We start from the raw sequence: 25,742 nt of genomic DNA on the forward strand, positions 1-25,742 counted from the left end.
GAATTTCCAGTTTTTATGCATGTTCCACCATTTTTGCACGGATTAGGATTGCAGGATGTGGGAGCTTTCACTAAGTTCAATAAGTTGCATCAAAATTTATCATTACAATTTTTCACAAAACAGTTTCATTATTAAGAAATTAATATACGATTTCCAATCATGAACGAACCACATTCATACTAAATAATAAAATGTCATTTCATCTTAAATATATATAGTATATATAATTGTAAACCTTAAACATAAATACAAATATATTTTAATGAGCATTGAATAAGTAACCGTCATAGCTGCCAACGTTTCCGGATTTTGCAGAAGATTTTATTTTCATATTTAAAGTGGTAGCAATACTCAGGTTATTCCAATTAACTTTTTGAATTATAATGATAATTGTAAAGGAGTTTGACCACCACTACATATGAATAATTAAAATAAATATATGAAAGCAAAATAATCCCTACGCGAGCAAATTTCAACGGGATCAAAATATAAATATATTTTTAAGTCAGATTGTTTCTTGTTTATTGTTTTACAACCACTCTGAAAATCCATTCTCGGAAAGAGTGAAAGTTGGCAGGTATGAGTAACCATACTACACTGTTTGTTTTGGTTTTCCTGTTTAAAATTTCATCTTAAAAATAAGAATGGCTGCTGACAGATCTGAAGGGAAAAGGAATTTCCTCTAGATCTCGGTATCCATGGTACTGTTCAGAGCTCTATAGCCCGATGCTCTAACCACTGAACTACCACTGCCAAAATACAGAATGCTAAACCATAAAAAATGAATATATTTATAATGAGTTTTAATTAAGTCTCATTTCAAACGTTGTAATCAATTTTCCAGCTAGTAATTTTGCAGAATTTAGTTTTATTTGATGTACTGGATTTTACAAAATTGTACATTATATGGTTAAACTTGAAATTGGTAGTTAAACATGCGACACTTTTAAAACAATTACTTACATGAAAAGTGTTTTGCCAATGATTGAACAATACGTGACTATGATAAATACACGACACGCGCTAAAGATTAAAAGATATTGTATCCGTAAGCATATTTTATAGAATAATTTTATTTTGATAATTTGCTTTTGTGATAGCTTACGGATTACAGAACATTTTTTAAGATCTTTCCACAATAAGACGCAATTCTCACAATAACAATATCCAAACTTCTGTTCATATATCAGTTAATGCCATAACTTCTGTAAAAAGTAATTATCGAAGGAAGGTAATTAAATATTGACAACTTATTATATTCTTTGTTTATTCGATAGTCGTCTCAAGGTTTCACAATTCCTTCCCTACCCAAACTTTCCCCCCTATCCATTTCAATGGTTTCGGCAACTCTTTATCTACTCAAGTGTTTTTAAAATTCTCACTGAAACGTACAAAAAAGCAAGATTTGCGAAAACTATGGAAATGGAGAGGGGTAGAGTGTGAGAAGTGAGGAAATCGCAGAAAACTTGAGACGCATACTCTATTTATATCAAAGAATGATAAATATAATTATTTAAAATTTTCAGTTAACATTATAAACTAAGATTTAAATATATAAGATCAAAACATTTTGAAGTTTGAATACATTTAATAATCACATGTAGGAATCAATGATTATAACTCTAAAGTGAGTAAAATATTCATATTCAACATTTCAAATTCTATGAAACATGATTATCAAAAATATTGTTCAGAAGAGGTTTGCCATTATTTATAAGCCTCTAAGGCCCTATAGTCCAGCATCACCTCCATTTTAACAATTAACAAATTTTTAGGGATCAAGTAAAATATCAAATCTAACAAAAAAATTTTCTAAGTATTTTGCTAAAATCGGAAAACTGTACAAAATTGAAAGCATAACTTATTTATAATCAAATCAACACTTAAAGTTATGAAATAATTAAAACATTTAATGAAGTATTATGTAAAACCAAGAAACAGTAAATAAATATTTAGAAAGATTAAAATAAAATTGAAATAGAAATTTAAAAATAAGAGATGTTTCACAAATATTCATTTGATATATGTGCCACCATTAAAATGTAAAACTCAGTTTTTTTTTCTTACTAAATAAATTAGTACTTTCTTCTAACAGCTTATCAAGTAAGTCAAATTGTTCATTAAAATGAATCAAATGAATTCGAAATATAAATGAACAATTCCAAGAAATAATTAATTTTTCAATAAACTTAGTGACTTCTTAACTTATTAAACTTCTTTTTCTGTTTTGTTCTAAATATTTTAGAAGAGATAAATCCGCCAATATAATGATTGTACCGCCAACAAAAGAAATGACGCCAATCTAAGCAAACCTTGAAAAGTGAAACACTATGTGCAGGGGTGAAAGCCCTTATATAACAAGACGGAAAAGAGAAAAACCTGGTACGTAAAACATTTCATTCCAGCATTTTTTTCGAAAAAAATGAAATATCTGTAACTATCAAGATTTCTTTTATAATTCTGGCATACATATAAAACTGCTTCTTTTGGAAGATAAAGTAGATATTGTTGAAAAATTTAAAAAAGGAATAAGTAAACTCCTCCCCAAAACTAGCTATAACTGGAAAGGTTTTACTACCAGCCTTTCCTCGTTTCCGTCTCGCTTTCACCCCTGACTATGTGACGGTAAAAGATTCTCTTTTTTCTTCTGCAAGGAAGTGAAATTCATTGTCAAGAAATATTCGTTATTTCTCCAGTATCGGTATTTATAAGATTGTCTGTATTTTTCGGTGTTTAACGAGTATCTGTATTTTTCAATATTTATGAAATGATGGTACTTTCGATATTATATAACATTTCTTTTGCATTGACTAACTGCGTAGTTGGAAATCATTACCCATTCCTATCCAGTAAAGCTATAGTGATCTCTATATAGCACATTTGAAATAAGAGATAATTTATCCTGATAACATTTCTTTTGCATTGATTAACTGCTTGTTTGGAAATCGTTACCCATTTCTGTCCGTCAAAGCTATACTGATCTCTATATAGAATATTTGAAGTAAAAGATCGTTTATTCTAATAACGTTTTTTTTTTCTTGCATTGAATAACTGCTTGTTTGGAAATTGTTACCCATCAATTTTGATTTAGGTGTGCAGTATTTACAGATAAATAGAGAGAGAATTTAATTATTATCTCAAAAGCCATTAAATGAAAGGAAATACCACGTCATTCATATCGTCATACCTAAATACCATTCTGTTATTTAACAGTAAAAGCAAAGCATTTCTTCCAGTTAACAAAGGATACATTTCATAAGAATTACTTAAGTCATACTTTCCTGTTTGGCTATTTAATTATATTTGACTGTTACTTACTTGCAGTTAGAAAAAATATACGAGCTGCGATTTACCTTTTTTAGTTTCACAGTATGGACCACTGTAGGGTGAAACACAACCGCAGCTGATCTTGTTGTTTACCATTTTACAGGTACCACCATTTTTGCAGACATCGCGACCACATTCAGCTGAAGAGAAACAGAAAAGTAAAGCGCTATAAGGTGATTATGATTCAACTTTCAGACATGAAGAATTTCTTTCTCTATAAGTTATTATAAGTTCCGGTCAATGTGAAGTCACTCCGGTCGACGTCAATGTTAGTATTAATAGTCAGTTATTATTAATACTTACCGGGCAATATTAATAATAACCAAATAAGCCGATTAAAGTGAATACTTTAAGCGAATTTATCACAATAACAGCTTATTATTAATAATAACCAATGAAGTTTAGTCAATGTCATTCTTTCGCGTTTTTATTGGAGATATTTCCGTATCGTGATCTGCCATGCCAACTATAATCGCTATAGCGTCAAATTGATTTTAAAGTGGAAAAATTATTGGGAAAAAAAGGACATACTGATGTTTATCAGGAAGTGGGGCTATGATTTATACCTTTCGAGTTGGTCTCTTTCTGTGAAGTCATCCTTATTATTATTTCTTAGTTTATCGCGGGAAGTTGCCAAGACTTGACGATTATTCTGCCACAGAACACGATACGGAAATCGCCCTTTTTTATTTCTCACTTTAATCAAGAGAAGCGGTTATTGTTAATTTTGACCAGTTAGTATTATAATAACCGGATTTATCAATTCAACCATAATACATATTGAAAGAGGCACACCCATGTCTTAATGCTATATGAACCGTTTAATCACATTTACCAAACCCAATCGTTTATGATTAATAAATGGTTAAAGTGAATAATTTGTGATATTCCTTACTTTGACCAAAAAAAGCCGTTATTATTATTTTTAAATTGCTCAGTATTAATAATAACCGGATTTTTTTATTACTGTAACCTTAACAAATATAATGCATATTATAAAAATTATTTTAAGATAAACTAAATAGATTAACCTTATTAATATAACTATTTAAAATAAATATTTGTATCATTTATGCTTTATATTTTTAACCAGAAACTCCTAGAGAAACTCCAAGAGTAATACATTACTATTTTAATAAATTAAACATATAAGAATTTTTTCCTTAACTGTATAGAAGTAATTTAAATCGATGCATATAAGATGATGTAACCAAATGATTTTGAAATCGTGGGAATTTTTAATCCATTCCGGTTAAATGTTTGATAATATTAGCAGTTTTACTGACATGATCTAATTTTAGTTCATTTATATAGCATACTTCTTAATCATGTTAGATAAAACATTTTCTACACTACTGCTGAAGGTCTCAAGATCTGAAGGTCAACGATATTTTTGACCAACACACTATTGGATATCTTTTCTATTAAATGCAAGTACTACGGAGTTCTTTAATGACATTATACCATTGTGAGGTCAGACATAGTTTCAAGTGCAAGTTTATTTTGAATTTGATTAAACATAACATCCAGCTCTTGTGTCCATAAATTTCCTTATATCCTTAAAAATCCTCATGTCCTTAAATTAAGTGAATTATTTTTGGGGCAAGTTATTGTTTCAGATTTTATATCACGCGAAACATTCCTACCAGATGCTTTTTCTGACGTGTAGAGATTTATTAAAAGAAATGCTCAATTTTTAATATTTTAACGTCAATAGGTTTTATGCACTTATTAAATATTTCGTATTCATTAAAACAACACAAATATCAATAAATAATAAAATATAATAATAAAGCAGTATTTTAAGACTGCTATTAAAGTTTGTTTCATCGACTTATAATATAGATGAACTACTCATTTTCGGTTTCCTTCGGACTCAAGCACGTAATCACGCTAATCTGTTCGAGTCACTTGATGCTCTCTATGCGGAGGCTATACGTACATGACAAAATAATGACACTTCAATAAATTTATGTATTTTTTTTTTTTTTTGCAGCAGCAGCAAATGTTTTAGAAGATTTTTCATAGCAAAACTGTTGGCACAATTTGAAAGATAATACTTTAAAGAATGATGTGCTATTTACCAATAAAAAATATACGTCAACAAAATTGAAAAAAGGAAGTTAATAGTTCTTTTAAGCTTTGATGCCAAGAAATTTTAAATCATTCAAAAGAATTGCGATAATTGGACAAGAATGCTTTTTGATTTGTAAGGGTATTGAAAAAAAGTAAAGAAGCTTTTATCTCATTTTTGCTGATGCAAATTTTGCATGGATAAAAAGAACACTATTTCTACAATTTTTAAGTATGAACTTTCAAAATGTGTCAACAGTCAGTTTTACAGTGTAAAATTATTAATGTAATTTTGCCATCTTCCGAAACATTTGTTGTTTAAATAAAAATCACTGACATTTTATACAGTTTGTATAAAAGTATTCGGATTATTTTGTCCGGTAGCTGTGAATCCTGAACCATTATGAAAAACAGTTACATTTTCTGATTTAAATAATTGATATTGAAAATGATGATGAATTTCACTTAACAACATTTATTTCATTTTTCAATTATATATAAGTTAATATGCCATTGAAATAATTACTAACACTTATATTTCGTAGTGTTTAAAATTACACTGATTACATATTAGTGCAATGTATTACTTTTTAAAATTACATATAGCGATTATATCTAGTTAAATTTAAAACAGCAGGAAAATAATTTTTGGTGTTCTATTTCTGCCAATCAAAACAATAACTATAAATTACCTCCAGTGCATTTGTCTCCTTTATATCCCGGCAAGCAACTACATTTTGCGCTAAGAAAAGAAATACTGCAATTCCCGTCATTTTTGCATGGATTTGGATTACAAGGAGCTGTTAAATAATTTATATTTTAAAAACATCACATCTTTAATAAACATTTTAATAAGCAACTAATTTTAATAAACTTACATTTTTCGCAAAGATCTCCTTTGAATGGCAATTTGCAACTGCATTTATATTTACCTCCTGATTTTGCTTCACATCTCTGATTATTTTGACATGGATTTGGACTGCAGCCATCAGCTGCTAGAAATGAGAAGAACAAACTGCTTCTAAGTTTCTGTATATATATATATTATTATTAATAATTTCCCTCTTTTTTTAATTGTTCTGTACTTTTTTCCATGTTTTCTCGACATTTTGAACTTATATATATGTTTATATATATACAGCAAAATAAATGCAAAAAAACACGAAAAAAATTAAGAAAAACTATAAGTTTCATTTATTGCGCATAAGCTGCAAGTAAACAGAACTCATAAGATAAGTTCAAAATGAAGATGAAACAAAGGAAAATTACAGACATATGAAATAAAGGGGAAATGAAAAATAATAATAAAAAAATAACAAACAACTGGGGGAAAAAAAGAATAAATTTTTTTTTAAAAATCTGGAAAACAAAAGATACAATCTTTTCATCAGCCTACACGCATATATCCGCAAAAAAGAGTACTTTCTGATATTGTATCAATATAGCCAAAGCAAAATATATCAATACAATAGTGTGGAATTTTATTGTTATATTTGTATACTCACACATTTGAATTGATATACTTTGCTTTGGCTATATTGATACAATATCAGAAAGCACTCTTTTTTGCGGATATAATAGTGTAAACTGATGAAATTATTTTCCAGATTTTTTTTTTTAAAAAAATTATTCTTTTTTTCCCCAGTTGTTTGTTATTTTTTTATTATTATTTTTCTTTTTCTCCCTTTTTTCTAATGTCTGTAATTTTCCTTTGTTTTATCTTCATTTTGTTATTAACTTCCTCTTCTCATTTTTCCAGTTCTGACATTTGTATGATTAAAACTGTCACCATTTTTAAAAACTTCTAGCAAGATCTTTCATATTCTGAAAATAGTTTAGCATTCATTGTAAAATGTTTCAATTCTTTTTTTTTTCTAAAAGAAATATTGTTTACGCAGTATAGATGAAGTACTACTTAGTATAGAGTAAGTATAAAAGTGTTACCTTAATAAAACCCCATTATCGTTTTTTATTTCGTAATATTTTATTCCATATTAGATCTTTGACCCTGAGTTAGTGAAGACGAGTAATACGAAACTATATTTAATCTATTGAAAATAATAAAAAGCCAATTAAAATAACACTAATTTGATCCTGGATGTATTATTCTTAGCAATTCAACTTAATTTTTATTATAATAAATTTTAAAGCTTGATGAACCCCTTTACGAGTCCTATAAGAATTATCCCTATAAGGTTCCTATAGGTCTCATTCTAAAATATTCTAACTAATTAGAGCACACAATACTATAAGTTACGAAATAAGATACAAAAACATACTTTCTCTGAATAAACATACCGTTTTTTCGCGGGATTTGAATTTTTGATCTTAAAAAGTAGAGGATAACAGAGAGGCCAACTTGCTCCGCTTGGTATAAAAATGTTTTATAATGGTATTTTAAGTTCTTTATAAATGAGTATTTTTCATTATAAATCATTTTTTCATCAATACATATAAAAAATTCATAAAATGATATGAAATACGCGGTTTAGGTACCCAGGCTCGGAACAATACTAAGACTACTATTGTAGTTATTTCATACTGTAGTTTTCCATAAAATGCAACATTTTTGTAGTTATGTCGTTGTATTGTACCGTAATTAGAGAGTTTTAATGAATATGAGTTATTATCCTTATTTTACATGTTTCACTATTTAACCCTTCGGCATCATTTGAGGAGTGAGTCTCATCATGCATTTACTATTTTGAATAATAAACAGTGGTGCCAAAGGTATGATGCTATGTTTTGATAACTGCCCAGTCATTCAAATGAAAATGTTTGAAGGTATTAAATTTTATTTGCTAACTAATCGACGAAGAAAAACTTTGAAAAAAATAATAATCTTTATTTAAAAGCTTACTACCAGATTTTACTTTGACTGTTTCTCCTTAGACTGGTATTTAAATAAAGCGGATTCCAAAGGGTTAATTCACGATAAATTTATTAAAACTTTTGCATAAATTGAACCTGTTGGCATCCCTGCAGCCTTTTTTTCACGTTTTTCCCCTTAAATATTTGACGTAGTAACAAAAGTATTTTAAAACATGAATTTTAACTTAGTCGATTGGATTTACAACAACTTTGACCACTTCGACAAATAAACAATTTCAATCATTAAATTGGACCCGACAAGAAGCGAGCTGTTACGTTTAAAGGTAATTTGAAATTGCAGCATTTTTTTGCTTTTCTGAATTATCATTACAAAACTTGTTAGAATTTCGTTTCTATCATTTGGAAAACGCAATGTGGCTTAAAAGGTAATGGGAATCCCTCTTTATGGATGAAAAAAACATTCCCTGACAGTCTCGATTCATTATCAAAATCTACAATGGAGACTAAAGAAAATGCTTTGAAAATCGCCTGGAATATAGCTAGCGAAAGGTTTGCTGCTGAGATCAGCAGAAAAGGTTGACAAAAACTCAGTTGATTTGTGTGAATGTTTTGACTGCAGCTGACAAAAGCGGGGCCATTAATTTTATTAGGTCTACCAGAAAATTCTGTCCGCGAAAGAGCTCTTAATGCAAAGATGCAAAAGATAAGAAATGTGGTAAGTATGTAGCAAAAATTAAACGTACCGCTTAGTTCTAATGGACACTTGAGTGACCTGTTTCAATATGTATGTATTTGCTCATTTTTACCATGTATGCCAGAGGTGCTAACAGATCCATAATCGACAAAATATTTTTAAAAAACAATTTGGATTTACAAACTCTTTAAAGTTTGCAGATTTTCGGTCACTTTTGACAAATTTTTAAAAGGTTCAACACGGTTTAACTGTACTTGACTTGATCGGTGCATTTATGGAATACCTGCCCACGTCAGCCGGCACTACACTCCTTCATCTGATGTCGGCCATCGGGCGACTGGGACTGTTGGCATAGATAAGTTGGAGATATATGAGGCTGTTATATACCTGCCAACTCTTCCGGATATTCCGGAAGATTTTATTTTCATATTTAAAGTGGTAGTAAATATATACTATTTTTTCTTTATTAAACTTAATTTTTAAATGATTTTGATCACCACTATTCTTACAAAAATTAAGCACATATATTAATATACGTTACTATCACGGTTGTCAACTTAAGTTTTCTCAAATACAACGTATTTGCTTGCTTAAAATTGAAGTTTTAATTTCATTTTAATACCACTGGGAAAAATGATAATGGAAGGGATTAAAAGTTGGCAGGTATGCTGTTGGCAGCTGTAATTGCATACTGTGATGCACAGTAGATGTAGTAAATTAATAAGTAAAATAGATATAATAATATATTAAAATAGGCTTAATTGTCTTCTTCTTTAATTTACTGAACTACGCACCTGGGCCGCACAGCGGCCCCTATCGCATCCCTCATGCTTATTTAAATAGTTATAGTGAAACTTTATGAGATCAGCAGACTGTGTGGTGGCTGTTATTAGAGTTCAAGCGCCTTGCTTGAGTAAATAAAACTAATGAAAATTATAAGGAGCAGCTTGCTCTAAACTATGTGTGGTTGAATTTAGTTTGATGGTCAACGTGGGAGGCTTAAATGTATGAAAGTGACGCATCACATAAGCCCTTAAATTATTTAAAAGTAGTGGTGTGTAAATCCTATAAATCGAATTTATTAAACCAAGGATCACACTTTAAAGGACTACATCTCGAAAATATTTATCCGCTGCACTGAGCAAGTTGGCATCTCTGTATATGCTGCGTCTCTATCTGGAACATTATAGCTGAATTGGAGGCTAAAGTAAACCCACCAATTTCATTTATAAAAGAACATTTTGCATTTATGTAATATAAATCAGAACTCTGTGGTAAAAGAAACATCAAAGCTTTAGTCCCACAAGAAAGTATACTAGGCCCAATCTTATATATTCTTTACACATATGATTTTCCAATCGATAGACAAGACTACAATAGCATAACTACTCTCTATGCTGATGATCCCGGGATAATAATAAAATCCAAACATAGCCCACAATTAACTACAAGAAAAGATACAAGACATAGAAAAGTGGTGCCTAGAGTGGAAATTTCAAGTAAACGGCCAAAAATCACAACTTTGAATCATTCGAAATAAAAAGAAGAAATACTACCACAAAACAAGTTAATTCTATTTAATGAAACAATACCAATAGTTGACAAAGCCAAATACCTTGGACTCATCCTTAATAGCAAATTCAACTTTAATGATCACATCAAAAGCACGCAGTAAACTCCATGTACTATATAAATCCAACATGGCACTAAAACTCAAAAGATTGCTCTATTTAACCATAATCCGCCCCATCCTTACATATGTTTCACCAGTCTTGACAAATATAACACAAACTCAGCTAAATAAATTAATAGTCTGGCAAAAAAAAATATTAAGAATGATAACAAGAGCCAGATGGTTTGTAAGAAATGATGCAATACACCATGACCTCAAAATAGATGCAATAGACAAACATATAGCTAAATTAAATATAAAATTCTACGAAAAAGCCCCCTCTTGCTCTACAGCAATTTTCAATGAAATATTTCTATTTTAAAATTTAACTGAAAACAAGAACATCAGACCAATAGCAGCATACTATTGCAGTGATGCATCATATTCCCGACATCAATAGCGCATATATATAATCTCATTTTCATCATATCAGTTTAGCTGATGTCCATACTTTAACAATATAGTCTTATCACCCTACTGCATACGATCAATTTAGTTGGGTGATTACGTTCAACCTACTACACAGTCAGAACCTCAATGATCCACATGAATACTCCTTCACTTCATTCGCATTCCACAACCTCATCGAAGCACCACAAAGATCAAGCTAATGATGAATGGGAAAAGGTCCGCAAGCGGCCTCAGGTGCCCACATGTTTTATACAGTTTAAGTTTAACTCTCCGATAAACCTAAAAATAATTGCAGTAATTAATATTAATTTAGTAAATATTGCCTAGACTGTACTGCATCGTAATGAGATCTGGTACATGAAACAACAGGATTTAAAATTTGGTAAGAAAATGATATAGATGTCTGCCAAAATAATTTTTCTGGATTATTGAATGGTATGGAAATATTCTGGGCTCCAAAGAAAAACGAACCATCCTGCTGTTATACATATTTTAAGAGATTTCTGTAAGATAATACCAAAGAGCTTTACAAAATGAAAATATGTTTTTTTTTATTTTATTGACTGCACATGGCAAAAGTAATGTGGAAACATTCAATCAAACAATCTAATTTTCGATGCATCTTTATGCTTTCCAATGGATATTCCAAAACTTATAATCACATAAATTCCTAGAATGTTTATGGTGAAGAATATAAGATTGTTAAAAAAAAGAACAAATTAATCGTGTACTTAAAAGGCGGGGGAAAGTTTTGAACGAAAAAGTTGAAAAAAGTAAAGTTTTAAAAAATTTACTTTAGGAGTAGAGAAGAAGGGAAATTTGACCGAGGCGATTTCTGAATTACTACCGCAAAGTAATCAAGGAAAATACATCTGATGTCAGAACCAGAAAAACTGCTATCTATTGCATCATTGTATGTCTACGGATGAGGCATAAAAATGCTGCCCAGATGATTCCCAAGGACATTCGCCTTGGTTCTTTTTTCAAAGAGCTATCGTGACTAAAAAATCTCCCCCTAAACCTTCAAGTATGAAAACATACATCTAAGAATCAGTCGTTGAATAGGTATCCCCAGTATACCAAACTGATCTCAGTCAAAGTTATCTCGTTATTATTCTTTTAAATTAGAAAGGGGTTAAAAAAATTACACTTTTTAAAGAGTGAGAGCAATTATCCTTATTCTACAAGTTTTGCATTTTAATTCACTACCAAGTATTAATTTAATATGTTATTTTTTTTTAAATTTTGATGAATGGCTTTTCTAATGAAAATAAATTAATATGAAAAAGAATAAACGTCTGCAGGAAATTGCCATAATAATTCGCATCGAATAAAAATACTCAAATTTAACATTGAAGAAATATCTTTCTCACTGTTTATTTTTCGTCCTTGTTTTGTTTTAACTCAATTCATGTTTCAGGTCATTCAGTCTCAAGTTATGCATACACTAAAACCAAATGAAGAACTAGACTAGATGCTGCGTACAAACCTGTGTATTCAAATGTCTGACATAAAAACCAATATTAAGATTAATATTGGTAAAATGATAGTAATTTTTATTCTTCACTCAAACTAATAGATAAAATTTAGATCATTAAATATTTTCAAAATAATTGATGATCTTTCGTTATTGATATGTTCATAATAATTAATGAAAGGTCGGGCTTCTGCCAACAGAAGGTCGATCATATAGGGCAGCAGTTCCCAATATTTTCCGGCAACGGAACCCTAAATAATCAACTTCCTTTCGGCTGAACCCCGACTTTATAAATAGAATCCATTAAAGTAATTGTGATCGTAGACTATTACCCTTAGACTAGACCCTTAGAAGACTATTTTTAAAATATTTAATTAGAAGAATGAAGATTTGTCATGGTTTTATCATTAAAATTGATGGGTTTTATGTTCGACTGTTAAATCCGTGTACAGGGCTGATTGTGCTCCGGAAAAATCCGGATTTCCGGAATTTTCGCTAACATTGATCCGGAAGTTTTCGGAGATCGAAGGTCCAGATGTTTCAAAAAATCATTGATCACAGAAGTTTCCGGAAATTAAATTTTCAAAGGTGGAACTTAAAAACACAGTTTATTTTTTTGTTTGTAAGGGAGAGCCAGGGAGATACTTTATAAGCTTATATTCATGATTAATATTCATTTTTTATCAGTAAATAGTTGTGATAAAGAAAGACATTTGTAAATTTTGATTACTTCTCCAGGTCATCATAGGTATGTGTAAAATTTTATATTTTAAGTAAACTAAGAAATATTGAGAAAAAGGGAAGAAAAAAAAGCCTTGTTTAAATTTTTTTTCAATTTAAACTGTGTTTTTTTTTTGTTTATTTTTAACTCAAGAAATTTTCCGGAATTATGACTTGGGATCACAATCACCCCTGCGTATATCTAGTCCAGTTATGTGTTTGTTTTTGGCGTATATACATAAACTGAAAATAAATAAAATTAGCAAAATTATAGTTAACTTTGAAATGTTGAAAATTGTTACTAGGGAAACACATTTAAAGATTTTAAGAATATTAATATATTAGGGAAACATATAAATTTAGTAATTTTGTTTTGATTTATAAAGCGCGATAGAAACTACTAATGCAATATTTAATATATACTTGCCCCTTTCATAATTTGTTCAATATATGGTAATAGAAATATTATTTCTTTTAAAAAATGCCATTTTTATACCATCAGCATTTTAATTGAAATAATTCAGCAAAATCAAACGAATGACTAAAAAAATTATAAATAATAGTTTTAATTTAAATATAATCGAAAGTTTCTAAACTTATCGCTAGTTATAAAGAGTACTTACCCGAGAAAAAATTGGAAATAATTTATTTAAAACATTTGGCTCACTGCGGGGATAGAAAATCTTAAATCAGCTAACTTTTCTGTATGACCGCAAAGATTTTTTAGCCTTTTTTATTTATAGGTTTATCACTAATTAATTTGGTTATCCGTGTTCTTAAGGAATATCACTAATTAATTTGGTTATCCGTGTTCTTAAGGAATATAATAATTTATTACGTACCTGCATTTCCACCTTCGTTTATTTCAAACATATTTTGAAGTTTAACAAAATCCTCGTCTGAGGCGTACTCCTCAGCAAATTCATGATCAGGGATTTGAGATTCTTGAATAGTTCAGCTACGCAATGCAAAACACATAAAATGCAAATAATATTTGAAAAATGTAATTTAAACATTCTTAACTTCGGGTTACATTTGATGCGTTTTAATCAGAATGCATCGCCTGATTTAACGAAAGATTTAAGCCTTTTTTAAAACTGGTTAGTTCAAAGCCTCAACGGAATTGACAATAAAAATAATGGAGATTTTCATAGAAATTAATGATAACAGTATCATATAGTTTTATTGTTTTTAATCTGTCGAGTATCGACTGTTATTTTTAAGTAGATAATAATACAAATGATTATTTCGATAACAATAACTTAATATTTTCTAATTGATAAGTTTTCTTTCATACCTTTGCTTTGTTTAAAAAAGAAAGCTAAACTGTTGAAAATTGCAATCATTTTCATTTTCATATATTTTATTTTCCTTTGGAATCCTTATAGTTTAAGAGGGGAATATGATAGTTTAGAGAATTGAAAACTAAGATAATAAGTTTTACTGATATTTAAAATATCGATAAGGGTTAATAAAATTTTATATTCAAAATTATAGAAACTTTAAATTTCTTACTATATTTCATACCTGCCAACTTTCACTCTTTCCGAGAATGGATTTTCTGAGTGGTCGTAATACAATTAACGAAAAACAATCTGACTAAAAAATATATGTATATTTTGATCCCGTTAAAATTCGCTTACGCAAGGATTATTATGCTTTTACATATTTATTGTAATTATTTATATCTAGTGGTGGTCAAACTCATTTATAATTATCATTATAATTCAAAAAGTTAATTGGAATAACATGAGTATTGCTATCACTTTAAATATAAAAATAAAATCTTGCGGAAAATCCGGAAGAGTTGCAGGTATGATATTTTAAAATTTTAATGTTTACATTTGTTTAAATAGCCTATTTAAATTGTTCAGAACTCAAAATAAAAAATAGTTAAAAGGTAAAAACAAGAAGGAACAGGGATGCCGCAAGCGACCAAAAATGTAAGAAATGATAAAAACTAAATTTATCTTTATTTATTTAATTAATCAATCATTACTACCATCAAAATTTATATTGCAAATTATTCATATTTGATACGAAAATTTATATCTAGAAAAATATACCAAAAAACCGCTAAATTTATTTTCTCTTGATTGAATTTAGCTTTCGTTATTGCATTTTGAGTTGAGTGTTTTTATATATTTCTTAACGAAATATTTCTTTTCAGTTTATTTATGGGTGGAGAAATAGTGGTTTGATTTATTTAAATCACAATTAGGACAGGGCGATATAAGAAATTTTATATCGTGATGCATCGTCAGTTTTGCATCGCGATATAGCGAAGTATCGCGATATAGTATTTTTGAAATTCATTTACTTGTAAGGCGCAGAAAGTCGGATTTCTATCAAAACTTCATACTCAGATTGATTTAAGTCAATTTATGAATTTGATGTATATGTTTTGCTTAAGAATGATATTAATGTTATATTTTCTAAAAATGATCTCGCAAATAGCGAAAGATTTCTTAGTTCAAAAATAAATAATAAAAAAATAAATAAAATTGAAATTTATAAATATATTTATCTAACAATATAGAAAGAAAATTTAAAAAATAAGTTTGTTAAAAATTATTTGTGTGCTTAAAACAAAGTGCTAAATAAATTAAACAAAAAAAAAAACACTTTTAAAACAACACTATTTTTTATCATTATTATTTCACATAAATAATAAAGTTAAATTGAATAATTACCGAACTCTGAACGAAAAAACAAAGTAAGGTTTAATTTCTTAAAAATAAAAACAAAAGAATTATGATATTCGATAATATATTCAACTGACAGTACTGAAAGAAAATTAAAAAACACGATTATACTCTTTAATAAAACGAAGTGCTAAATGTTTTTAAAAAAAGAAGTCGCAATCGCAAACATTACTAATTTTTTTGAGTAAACAAAGTTGATTGACTTATGTCCAAATACAAAAGAGGAAAAATTAGTTTTGTTATAATTTCATTTATGAAAAGGAAAACAACTAAAGATTTATAAATTTAAACTCAGTAATAAAAACCCATTAAATTATTATTTTATCCAAAAAGTTTTTAATAAATAAAAATAAGGTAAAAAATAGCCTAACAAAATTAATTACTTTTTAATTTAATTCTTTATGAGCACCTTAAATTAGATTTCCGTTTGTAATAAATTCAATAATGTAAAATAATACTTAAACATATAATATCAAAATTAATTTTCACATTTAAAAATAAAAAAGAAAGTTTTGTTTCAAAGAAAAATTTACCTACTTAATTAAGAAACACTTCTTTATGTATTCTTTTCAATAATAAATTACGTTCAGAACAAGTTAACGATCACAAAGTCAGTCCCACTGAAAATAATCTACAAGAAACGATATCAAGTAGCGACAAAGGCGAAAAAAAAAACTAAGAGGTGCGGAAACGAACATGCAAGATCACGATATATGTTCTCAAAACAGATTCTGATTTTACCGCTCATCAATCAAGGCCGTTTCAATATAACGATACGTACATCGTACTCCCCAGCGCGAGCTGGCATCGGAACGTAAAAGATCCTTGCGTGTCTTGTATCGCTATATCGTATATCGCAAATCGCTATATCGTATATCGCTATATCGTTCGTCTTCTTTACTCGACGGCTTAAATCAGATTTCTGATGCATCGCTTGGAACGAAAGTCGCTGTATCGGCCCGTCGATACAGGCGTTAAATCGATATGTCGCGATATATCGATTTATAGCCCAGTCCTAATCACAATAAAGCATTACATTAGAGCATTGATTAGATAGGTGAGAATTCATTGGGGAAAAAAAGCCCAAGTTTAAGTGAACGATTTTTTTTTTTTTTTTCAATCCTAATTCTATTTTTGAAAAAATGGATTTAAGAGATCCCATAGAATTGGATCCCATAGAAGTTAATGCAAGCACTATTTAATTTAAGTTCATGATGTAATATTTTTAAATAATGACTAACAGTTATAAAAATATGAGGTTATTGATTATTAAAATAAAAATATAAGGTATGATGAAAATAATGATATGATAAGGCTTGTAATGATGATAAGTATGATAAGGTATCATAAAAATATGAGGTTACTGCGTGTATACATACCCTTGGCTGCTAACTTTCCATGCTTTATGAGGAGATTTCTTCTAGCGGTAGCTAAGTTTATGTTTTAATGTATGATTCGTTGTTTCGTAAATTTGATTTCAAGTTATTTTCCCATCATTACAGATAAATAATTCAGAAGTCCATATGAAACTCCATTTTCCTCCAGCTTTTCTACAGTGGAGCGTTTAAAATGCTAGTAAAATTACCAAACCTTCTGAAAATTTCGGTTATTAATTGCCTCCGACTTTACAAAATATTTTGCCAAAAGGTGAATTGCTGACGGCCCTGCATAAACAAAAACGGTTCAGCTATCCAAAAAAAATGTTCGGGCAATAGATGACAAACGCAGAAATTTTTAAAACAAATAAAATTTTTATAAGTCGTTCATAAGAACTTTGAAACCTGACAATTTTTCAATTTGATTTTTTACGTATTTGTTTATATTACTTGAATCTGATAGTTGACAAAATTTGCTTAATTCTAATTTTTTTTTAAATTTATACGTTACATTTTCTATCACTAGAAAAAATATTTTTTGATTGTACAAAATTCCGTAGTTATTGTAAGACATGCGTTTAGATGTCTATTTAGTAAATATGTTCAAGCACTTAGATTATTTTTACAAAATAGCATATTTATTCGTAATAAATTAAATAAAAAAATAATTAATTACAACTGAATTAAATAATGTTTTCTCCTGGGAAAGAGTCTTTCACTATTTCACAATTTCAGACGAAATTTTATTTAGATTCGTGAAATTCTTATTCCAAAGATGAAGTATCAGTTTTTGAACGCCTCCTTTTGTCTGCCTTGCGCGATAAAAATCTTCCATTCAGCTTTATTTTATTCTAAATTGATTAGACGCAGTTTAATTCTTATTTTAGAATTCCAACCTTATCGTAAAAACGTCGTTATCTTAGAATTCACCTCAAAAACGGAAAGTGTGGCCACGTGTTGCGATAGAAAAGGCGCCTTTAATATTTTTTCCTTCATTTTCCTTTATTCACTAATGCAGAATTCCTCAAAAAGTGTTCCAAGGAATCCTGGGGCTCCGTGGAAAAGTCATAGGGGTTCCGTGAGTTAGGACTTTTATTGTAACCTGTAATGATTCTTGAAACCGTAATTGGTTTGTTTTCAACCAATAATTGATTTATTTAAAAATTTGGTTTTTATTATGAAATCATTTAAGTGAATTCCCACTAAAAAATAGCTAATTTTGAAATATATATTAAAATTTTTTTAAATGCCAGTATATACAGAATATTTTACTAAAAGAATTTGCATTTACAAATGATTGTATCAGCATTTCTCATCAAACTTTAAAGTTCAAAAGAGAAAAGCGAAACTCAAGCATAACAAATTATTCTTCTACGATAACTCTTACATTTTATAGCAGTAACAAAGTATAGCGCAGTATAACAGTATCAAAAATAATAATTCAGTCATTTTATTAAATTTCATTTATAAATGTACCAAAAACTAATGCATTAAAGGTTGTTGTCGACTTTTCTGTTTTAAATTAATTTGATTTAGCCTACTTAAAGCTATCATTACAGTTAAATAGTTTAAACATATACAAGGATGACATGCCATTTATTTAAATATATTTTAAGTGATGGAGACAAGTGATTTAAGTATTTGACTAAAATATCACTTCAATCAGAGCTGCCACGGGCGACTAGTAAAATTCAACACTATATTAAAGTAGTTCAAAAACTTCTGCCCCCCTGAGCCCAAGGTCAAGAAAACTGAGATGGGCACAGTAGGCCTTGGCCCTCTAGTGCTGTCGCGCAGCTGAGTTTAGTTTTTTAGTTTAAAAATAGCAAATTTTTTTTGGAATATATTTATTTTCAATTATGGTCTGGTTTGTCTGGCATAACTGGGCACCTGAGGTCATGTAATGGCCCATTTTCCATTCATCATGAAATACTGGAAACTTGTGTAGAAACTAGGAGAAGTCCAAAAATATTGAGGTGAAAAAATGGCACTTTGCCATGGTGCAAAAAAGATAAATTGAAGGTGTGGAAAAACTGTGAGATGATTTGAAGCTGAGTAGAGAGTTATCAACAAAAAATGAAGACCACTGTGCTTAGCTTGAAAGATTACTAATTTCGATTAGATAATTGGCATCACCAGTCTCCGCAACTAATTAATCCCGAGGGAACCTATCGACCGAAAGTAGAGTTTAGTTTCGCCAGACCCCTACTTACGAAGCATGCTTCAACCAAACGGGTTCAAAATCAAATGACCGTCATTGCAGTTTGACCGGTTTGGCCTAAATGCTACAACCATAAGGTCGATGCAATCATCACGTTCATTGGTCAAAGAAAAACAATTTACTGCCTGCCCAGTTTTCACGCTGACTGGATCTGGAAATTATATCCTCTCGATGTTCCCTCTTTAACCCCTTGGGGACGGATGATTCAGAGAAGTATTCCTACAAAATCAGAATTAAGTTGTAATTAAATAAAAAACGGTAACTTAAATGTAGTCGTTGCTAATTTGACAGACTTACTTTGCTTTTACTTTAATTATTGTTAGTTTAATCATATATATAATCAATGTTAATTCAAAGTATAACTAAATAGTTTTATTTTGAACAAAGTAATGGCGAATTAAATAAATCAAACAATTATAACTCCGCCCACAAATAAACAGCTAAAGAAATACTTTGATTACCAGTTTTATCTTTTTACCCTGATTGATTTGATGGCACGTATTTGTGACAGTCGGCGCGAAAGGGTTAAACATTGATCAGTGATCGACGTCGAAGAAGCACTGCAATCAACAATCTTGCATCAAACGCACAAAAAGGAGGAAAGGAATCATCGCTGAGGCATACGCATACCTGCCAACTCTTCCGGAAAATTTTATTTTCATATTTAAAGTGGTAGCAATACTCAGGTTATTCCAATTAACTTTTTGAATTATAATGATAATTATAAATGAGTTTGACCACCACTACATATAAATAATTACAATAAATATAGGAAAGCATAATAATCCTTGCGCAAGCGAATTTCACCGGGATCAAAATATAAATATATTTTTGAGTCAGATTGTTTTTCATGATGAAAATCTGCTAAATTTAATTTATTAAACCAAAAAACGCAATTGCTAAACTACCACTTTAAAACATTTTTTTGCTGTCCGGAGCAAGTTGGCATCTCTAGGGTGGATCCCGACAGCCGCCGCCGACATTTTTTGGTGCTTTTTTCGAAGGATTCTCAAAGATGAACAATATTCTTTTATATATGAACAGTTTAAAATGTAAATTTTTGTGGTAGATGATGCAATAAAAAGATTATAAATACGAAAAATAATTGAGTTTCTGCCTCTTTTTGCAGAAATTTGATTTAATCGCTTGTGGTATCCTGATTTGTCCCCTTGAGAAAAATGTTTCTTTTTTTATGAGCGAAAAATCGAATTTTAAGTATCTGAATTTTTTAGAATATTTGATTTAAGTATTTGGAAGCCCGGTGGATGAGTTGCCAGAGATGCCAACTGCTCCAGTCACGCCAAAATAATTAAAAAACGGTAAAGAACTGCAAACTAAATTTTGCATATATTTGCCTATTTTTGCTTGCTTTTTAAAAGGTATAGCATGAAATAACTATTCAAAGTAGTGAAGTATATAAGCCTACAAAATATTTAGAAATAGTGGTGGATAAAAATCTACTAAATTGAATTTATTAAACCAAGAATCACAACCAAGAAACTACCACTTGAAAATATTTATTTGCCGTCCGGAGAAAGTTGGCATGTCTGTGTAGCGCTTAGCACACTCAATCCATAGGTACTGGGTTCGTTCCTTGGGCCGGGCAAGGTTGACTCTGCCTTTCATCCCTTCAGTTGGTCGATAAATGAGTACCAAGCATGCTTGGCAGCTAAACACTGGAGGTTCCACGTTCGGCTGAACACCTAACCGGAACATCTGTTCCTGCACCCCAGAGCCCAAGGTCAGGAAAACTGAGATGGGCGCAATAGGCTTTGGCCCTCTATGGGCTGTTGCGTGACTGAGTTTAGTTTAGATTTAAGTATTTGACCTCAAGAACTGTTCGACCGATTTCGTGCAAAATTTGTATTTTTTACCATGTAAAATTACATACTTTAAAATGATGTAAAAAATATTATTCCTTACAATTCAAAATATTTTCGACTATTGCTTAATAAGTAATAAAAACTCATAAATATTTACTGAAAACTATGTTTTGCATGGAATTATCTCTTCTAAATGAATTTTATAATTTCTTGCAAAGATTTTTCAATTGGCTTAAAAAGCTCTCGACATATAGTGAAATACGCGAAAAATTAACATTAAGGGAGTCCAAACTTTAGATCGCTTTCCTGACCAAAGTATGGGCACCATATTTTCCAGATTGCGGTTACCCTCAACATCTTGAAAATCAGAAATCCGAATCCGTCATCAAAAAAAAGGTATATTTATTCAGAGAAAGTACGTTTTAGTTTCTGATTTCGTAACTTAAATTATGATATACGTTAGTTAATTAGCATATTTAAGGGTCAACTATTCGAACCATTAACCCTTTCGCGCCGACTGTCACAAATACGTGACAGCAAAAAACCGTATCAATCAGGGTAAGAAGATAAAACTGGTAATCAAAGTATTTCTTTAGCAGTTTATTTGTGGGCGGAGTTATAATTTTTTGATTTATTTAATTCACCATTACTTTGTTCAAAATAAAACTATTTAGTTATACTTTGAATTAACATTGATTATATATATGATTAAACTAACAATAATTAAAATAAAAGCAAAGTAAGTCTGTNCCTTTCAAAGAAAGCTGTAGCAAGATTGCAACTTGATTCTGATTTTGTACGAATGCTTTTCTGAATCACCCGTCCCCAAGGGGTTAAGAATCAGCCCTAGAAGGTAAGGATCCGATTATTAGATCAAAAGTTACTCAAGATAGTTATTTATTTATTTTCTTTTTTGTGCATTGTACAAGGAACCCTTCATTAAAATGTTTTTACATTCCTACGGTTAAACCTGTCTGATATTTCCTATAGTTGGCTGCTGCCATTTCAGTTGTTTATGAAAATTTTGTCCTTTAATAGGTATAAACAATAAAACATGAATTTTTCTAACTCTAGAAAAATTTGCTCCTAAGTCTGATTAATCAAATAAATTTTAAAAATAACACTTCTAAGAGAACATGAGCTTGTTAAAGTGATGTTTCACAGCATCCAGGTGTTTGTTTGTTAAGTGAAGAAGTTTTAAATGCACTATTCAAACAGCCCTTAATTTTAAAAGGGGTTTCCATATTGTAATAAAAAAGTTAATACAGTTTAGTTCACTCTAAAATCAAAAACGTGAAACCGTTTAAAAACGAAACTGCATACAAATATTTATATGTATTCCACAGTTAAATTTTGAGGTGAATGCAAAGTTAATTTCTCTCATTTGTTACAATTTTTTAAGTTTTTTTAAGGCTCACACGTCCTCTGAATATGTTGTAATTTTTTTAAATAAAAATTTAAGAGATCCCTGTTCACTCCTCCATCCAAACCCCTTTCTTAAAAGTCAATATTTTAAAAAAAATTATTCCGTTTGTGAAACATGTAAATATGTAATTATTAAACTTTTATGTAGGAACATATTCTGGTTATGTTAATCGTAATGGAATAAATGAATACCTGGCCTTAAAATGATCAACTGTGCTTGAAAAAAATTATTCTTGGGAATACAGAATATGCGATTCAATAAAGAGCAATTTTACTTTTTAATAAAACAATATGAGGCTCCATCCCCTGCTCGCTTCGATCACCAACTCCCGTAAATGCTTCGTATTAATCTTTTTTTTCTTCCTTAACACATTGCAAATAGGCATCGCCTCCTACTGCCACACGGTATTTTATATGTAGTCTGCGCAGTCTATTTAAAAAATGAACCAACTGTGCACAGAAACCAAAATTCTACTTTAATATTATTTTATATATTTGAGAAATGAAACTGTGGTAAATAAGACAAACCAATTATACTCATCACTTTAAAAAAAATTTAAGACATATAGACTACCACTTTCTTATTTCTACTAGATTTTCTGTGACATGGCACTGATAAGCTGGACCACCTTAAAACAGGTCTGCTCGGCTTACTTATAAAAAACAGTGTGAAAGCTTTCAGTTGAAGGTGGCGTCAACATACCTGCCAACTTTTAATTACTTCCATTATCATTTTTCCCTGTGGTATTAAAATGGAATTAAAATTTCAATTTTAAGCAAACAAACACGTTGTATTTGAGAAAACTTAAGTTGACAACCATGATAGTAACGCAGACAGGTATGCGTCAAGGTGGGTCACACTAAATCAGGGGTGAAAGCGAGACGGAAAAGAGGAAAGGCTGGTAGTAAAACTACTAAATCTTGGACTTTACTTTTATTTACAAAAATTGGGCACCTGGGCCTCTTAGCGGCCCCTATCCCATACATCTAGAAATTTACAGAAAATTTATAGTAATAACATTTTGAATTTAGCAGTCGATGTGGTAGCTAATAGAAAAACAAGCACTTTGCTTGAGTAAATATAACATTTGAATATCTGATTCATCGAATCTAAGTTGATATATATAAATATAAACATAATTTGACATATATATACATAAGTTGACATAAATAAATAATAACATAAATTGATACATATTTCACTAATTAAATTTCTATATTTTAACTAGCACATATTTAATTGTGACATACATTGAAGTTCATTCGAATACATTGTGGTAACCATAAAAAAAATTAAGCCGTTTGCTTGTGAAATAATAAAACAATGAAATTTAATATGACAAATTGACTTAACACTAGAAATATTGATTGTAGACTTAAATTAAAAATAAAGATAAAACATGATTTGATATGTACAGTAATTGATTTTTGAAAAATGAAAGGCATAATTGATGAATATAGATAAATCATACCTTGATACATGATGAAATAACATATTTGGAGAAAATGCAGTGAATATATTTTATCAGAGAAGTATTGCTCATTAAATACAATAGAATTTTCAAAAGAATTTAACATGCAAAGTTGATATATATGTATGCATAAATTGGTTATATTATCAGAAAATAATTCTTAATGTAATTTAATTTAACTTAAGTAAAAGTCTGATGTGAAAAGTTCAGTGAATTTAACTTGAGAGTCTTGAAAATAAAAGTAGAACTCACTGGGATTGAGATGTTTCCCCGATGATCCCCCGCAGAAGACGGAGCACTTCTTCATTTTTGAGCAATTCCTGTAATTCTTTGATTAATGACACTAATCGATGAGCAAGTTTAGGCGTCGAATATGATGTTGTTCGAGGGCTCCTTCTGCTGGGACGGGTCTCGCACCCAGTATAGTTGGCTGTGTGGCTTTTGTAACAATTACAGCATTTTGGAGGTGTAGTTCTGTCTTTGTTGCATTCATGTGACCTGTGGTTTTCAGCACATTTTACACACCTTGCAGGTGCATTGCAGTGGCTTTGTGTATGTCCATAATTTTGGCAGTTGTAACATTGTATAGGTCCTCGACCTCCTCGAAATCGTTCGATTTTGATCGGGATCTGCTGTATGTTGTTGACTTCGAATATTCTTTGGTGATTCGCCGTTGATGTTAGGATTATGAGAAAAAGTGGAAGGAGCCGACAGGCCTCTCCCATTCTTTTCTTAAACTGCACAATTTTAAAGGTTTCAATACTGTTTTTCTGTAATTCTGTATTGATGGCATCTGTATCAAAGTCCACAGGCAGGCCCCGGACCAAAACCTTAATATATCTGGCTTGCAGTGTTATTTCAGGTTTGCTGGGCGGATCCCGTACTTTGTCGGTATCCTCCTTAGGTTTTGTTGTCGGCAAGATAGTGACGTCATCTGTTGAATTATGTTGGCTAGAAGAAGGACAGCTGTTTGCAGATATGAGTGTAGAATTATCTTCAATTGTTTTGATTGCATTTTGCTTTTTCTTCTTCTTTTTTCTTTTCTTTGCAGGTGGTTCTGTGCTATTGTTAATATTGATGTCCGTGTCTGTTTCTGTATTCGGTGTTGTATTCAGGTTTTCATCTTTATTTTCCATGGTTATGTCTTCAGTGCTTGGATTAATTTCAGTCATTATTGATTCGAGTTGAATGGAGTTTTTATTCATCTCCTTGTTTTCTTCCGCTTGAAAGTTTTTCCTCTTCCACCTGACGTGATAAGCTGCATTTGTCAGTTTTAGGAAGTAGGAGTATTCATAGTCTCCAGAGTAACTTGATCTTATTTGAATGAGCAGTTTGCTAAGTAATTTATCTAAACCAATCAGCTCCTCTGTATCAAACTGAGTGTAAAACTCTACGAGATCGTCAATATGTTCGTGTTCAACTGGTGGAAAGTATTTTTTTGATATCCCACAGGTAGCAATGATTTCTTCTAATGACGTGGATTCTTTGCAATGCGACGGTGAATTACGAATGGA

General features: G+C 30.2%; 1 protein-coding gene across 1 annotated transcript in view; it reads right to left on the reverse strand.

The window, feature by feature from the left end:
- Positions 1-25,742, reverse strand: part of LOC107442536 (neurogenic locus notch homolog protein 1) — a gene marked incomplete in the record, with an annotated part of 313,056 nt that overhangs the window by 153,229 nt on the left and 134,085 nt on the right. Inside the window, 2 exon segments of the mRNA XM_071185571.1 lie at positions 6,093-6,200; positions 6,279-6,395. Of these exon segments, the coding sequence (XP_071041672.1) occupies positions 6,093-6,200; positions 6,279-6,395 (225 nt within the window).

The sequence above is a fragment of the Parasteatoda tepidariorum genome, chromosome 9 (assembly GCF_043381705.1).
Source record: "Parasteatoda tepidariorum isolate YZ-2023 chromosome 9, CAS_Ptep_4.0, whole genome shotgun sequence".
NCBI classification, from domain to species: domain Eukaryota; kingdom Metazoa; phylum Arthropoda; class Arachnida; order Araneae; family Theridiidae; genus Parasteatoda; species Parasteatoda tepidariorum.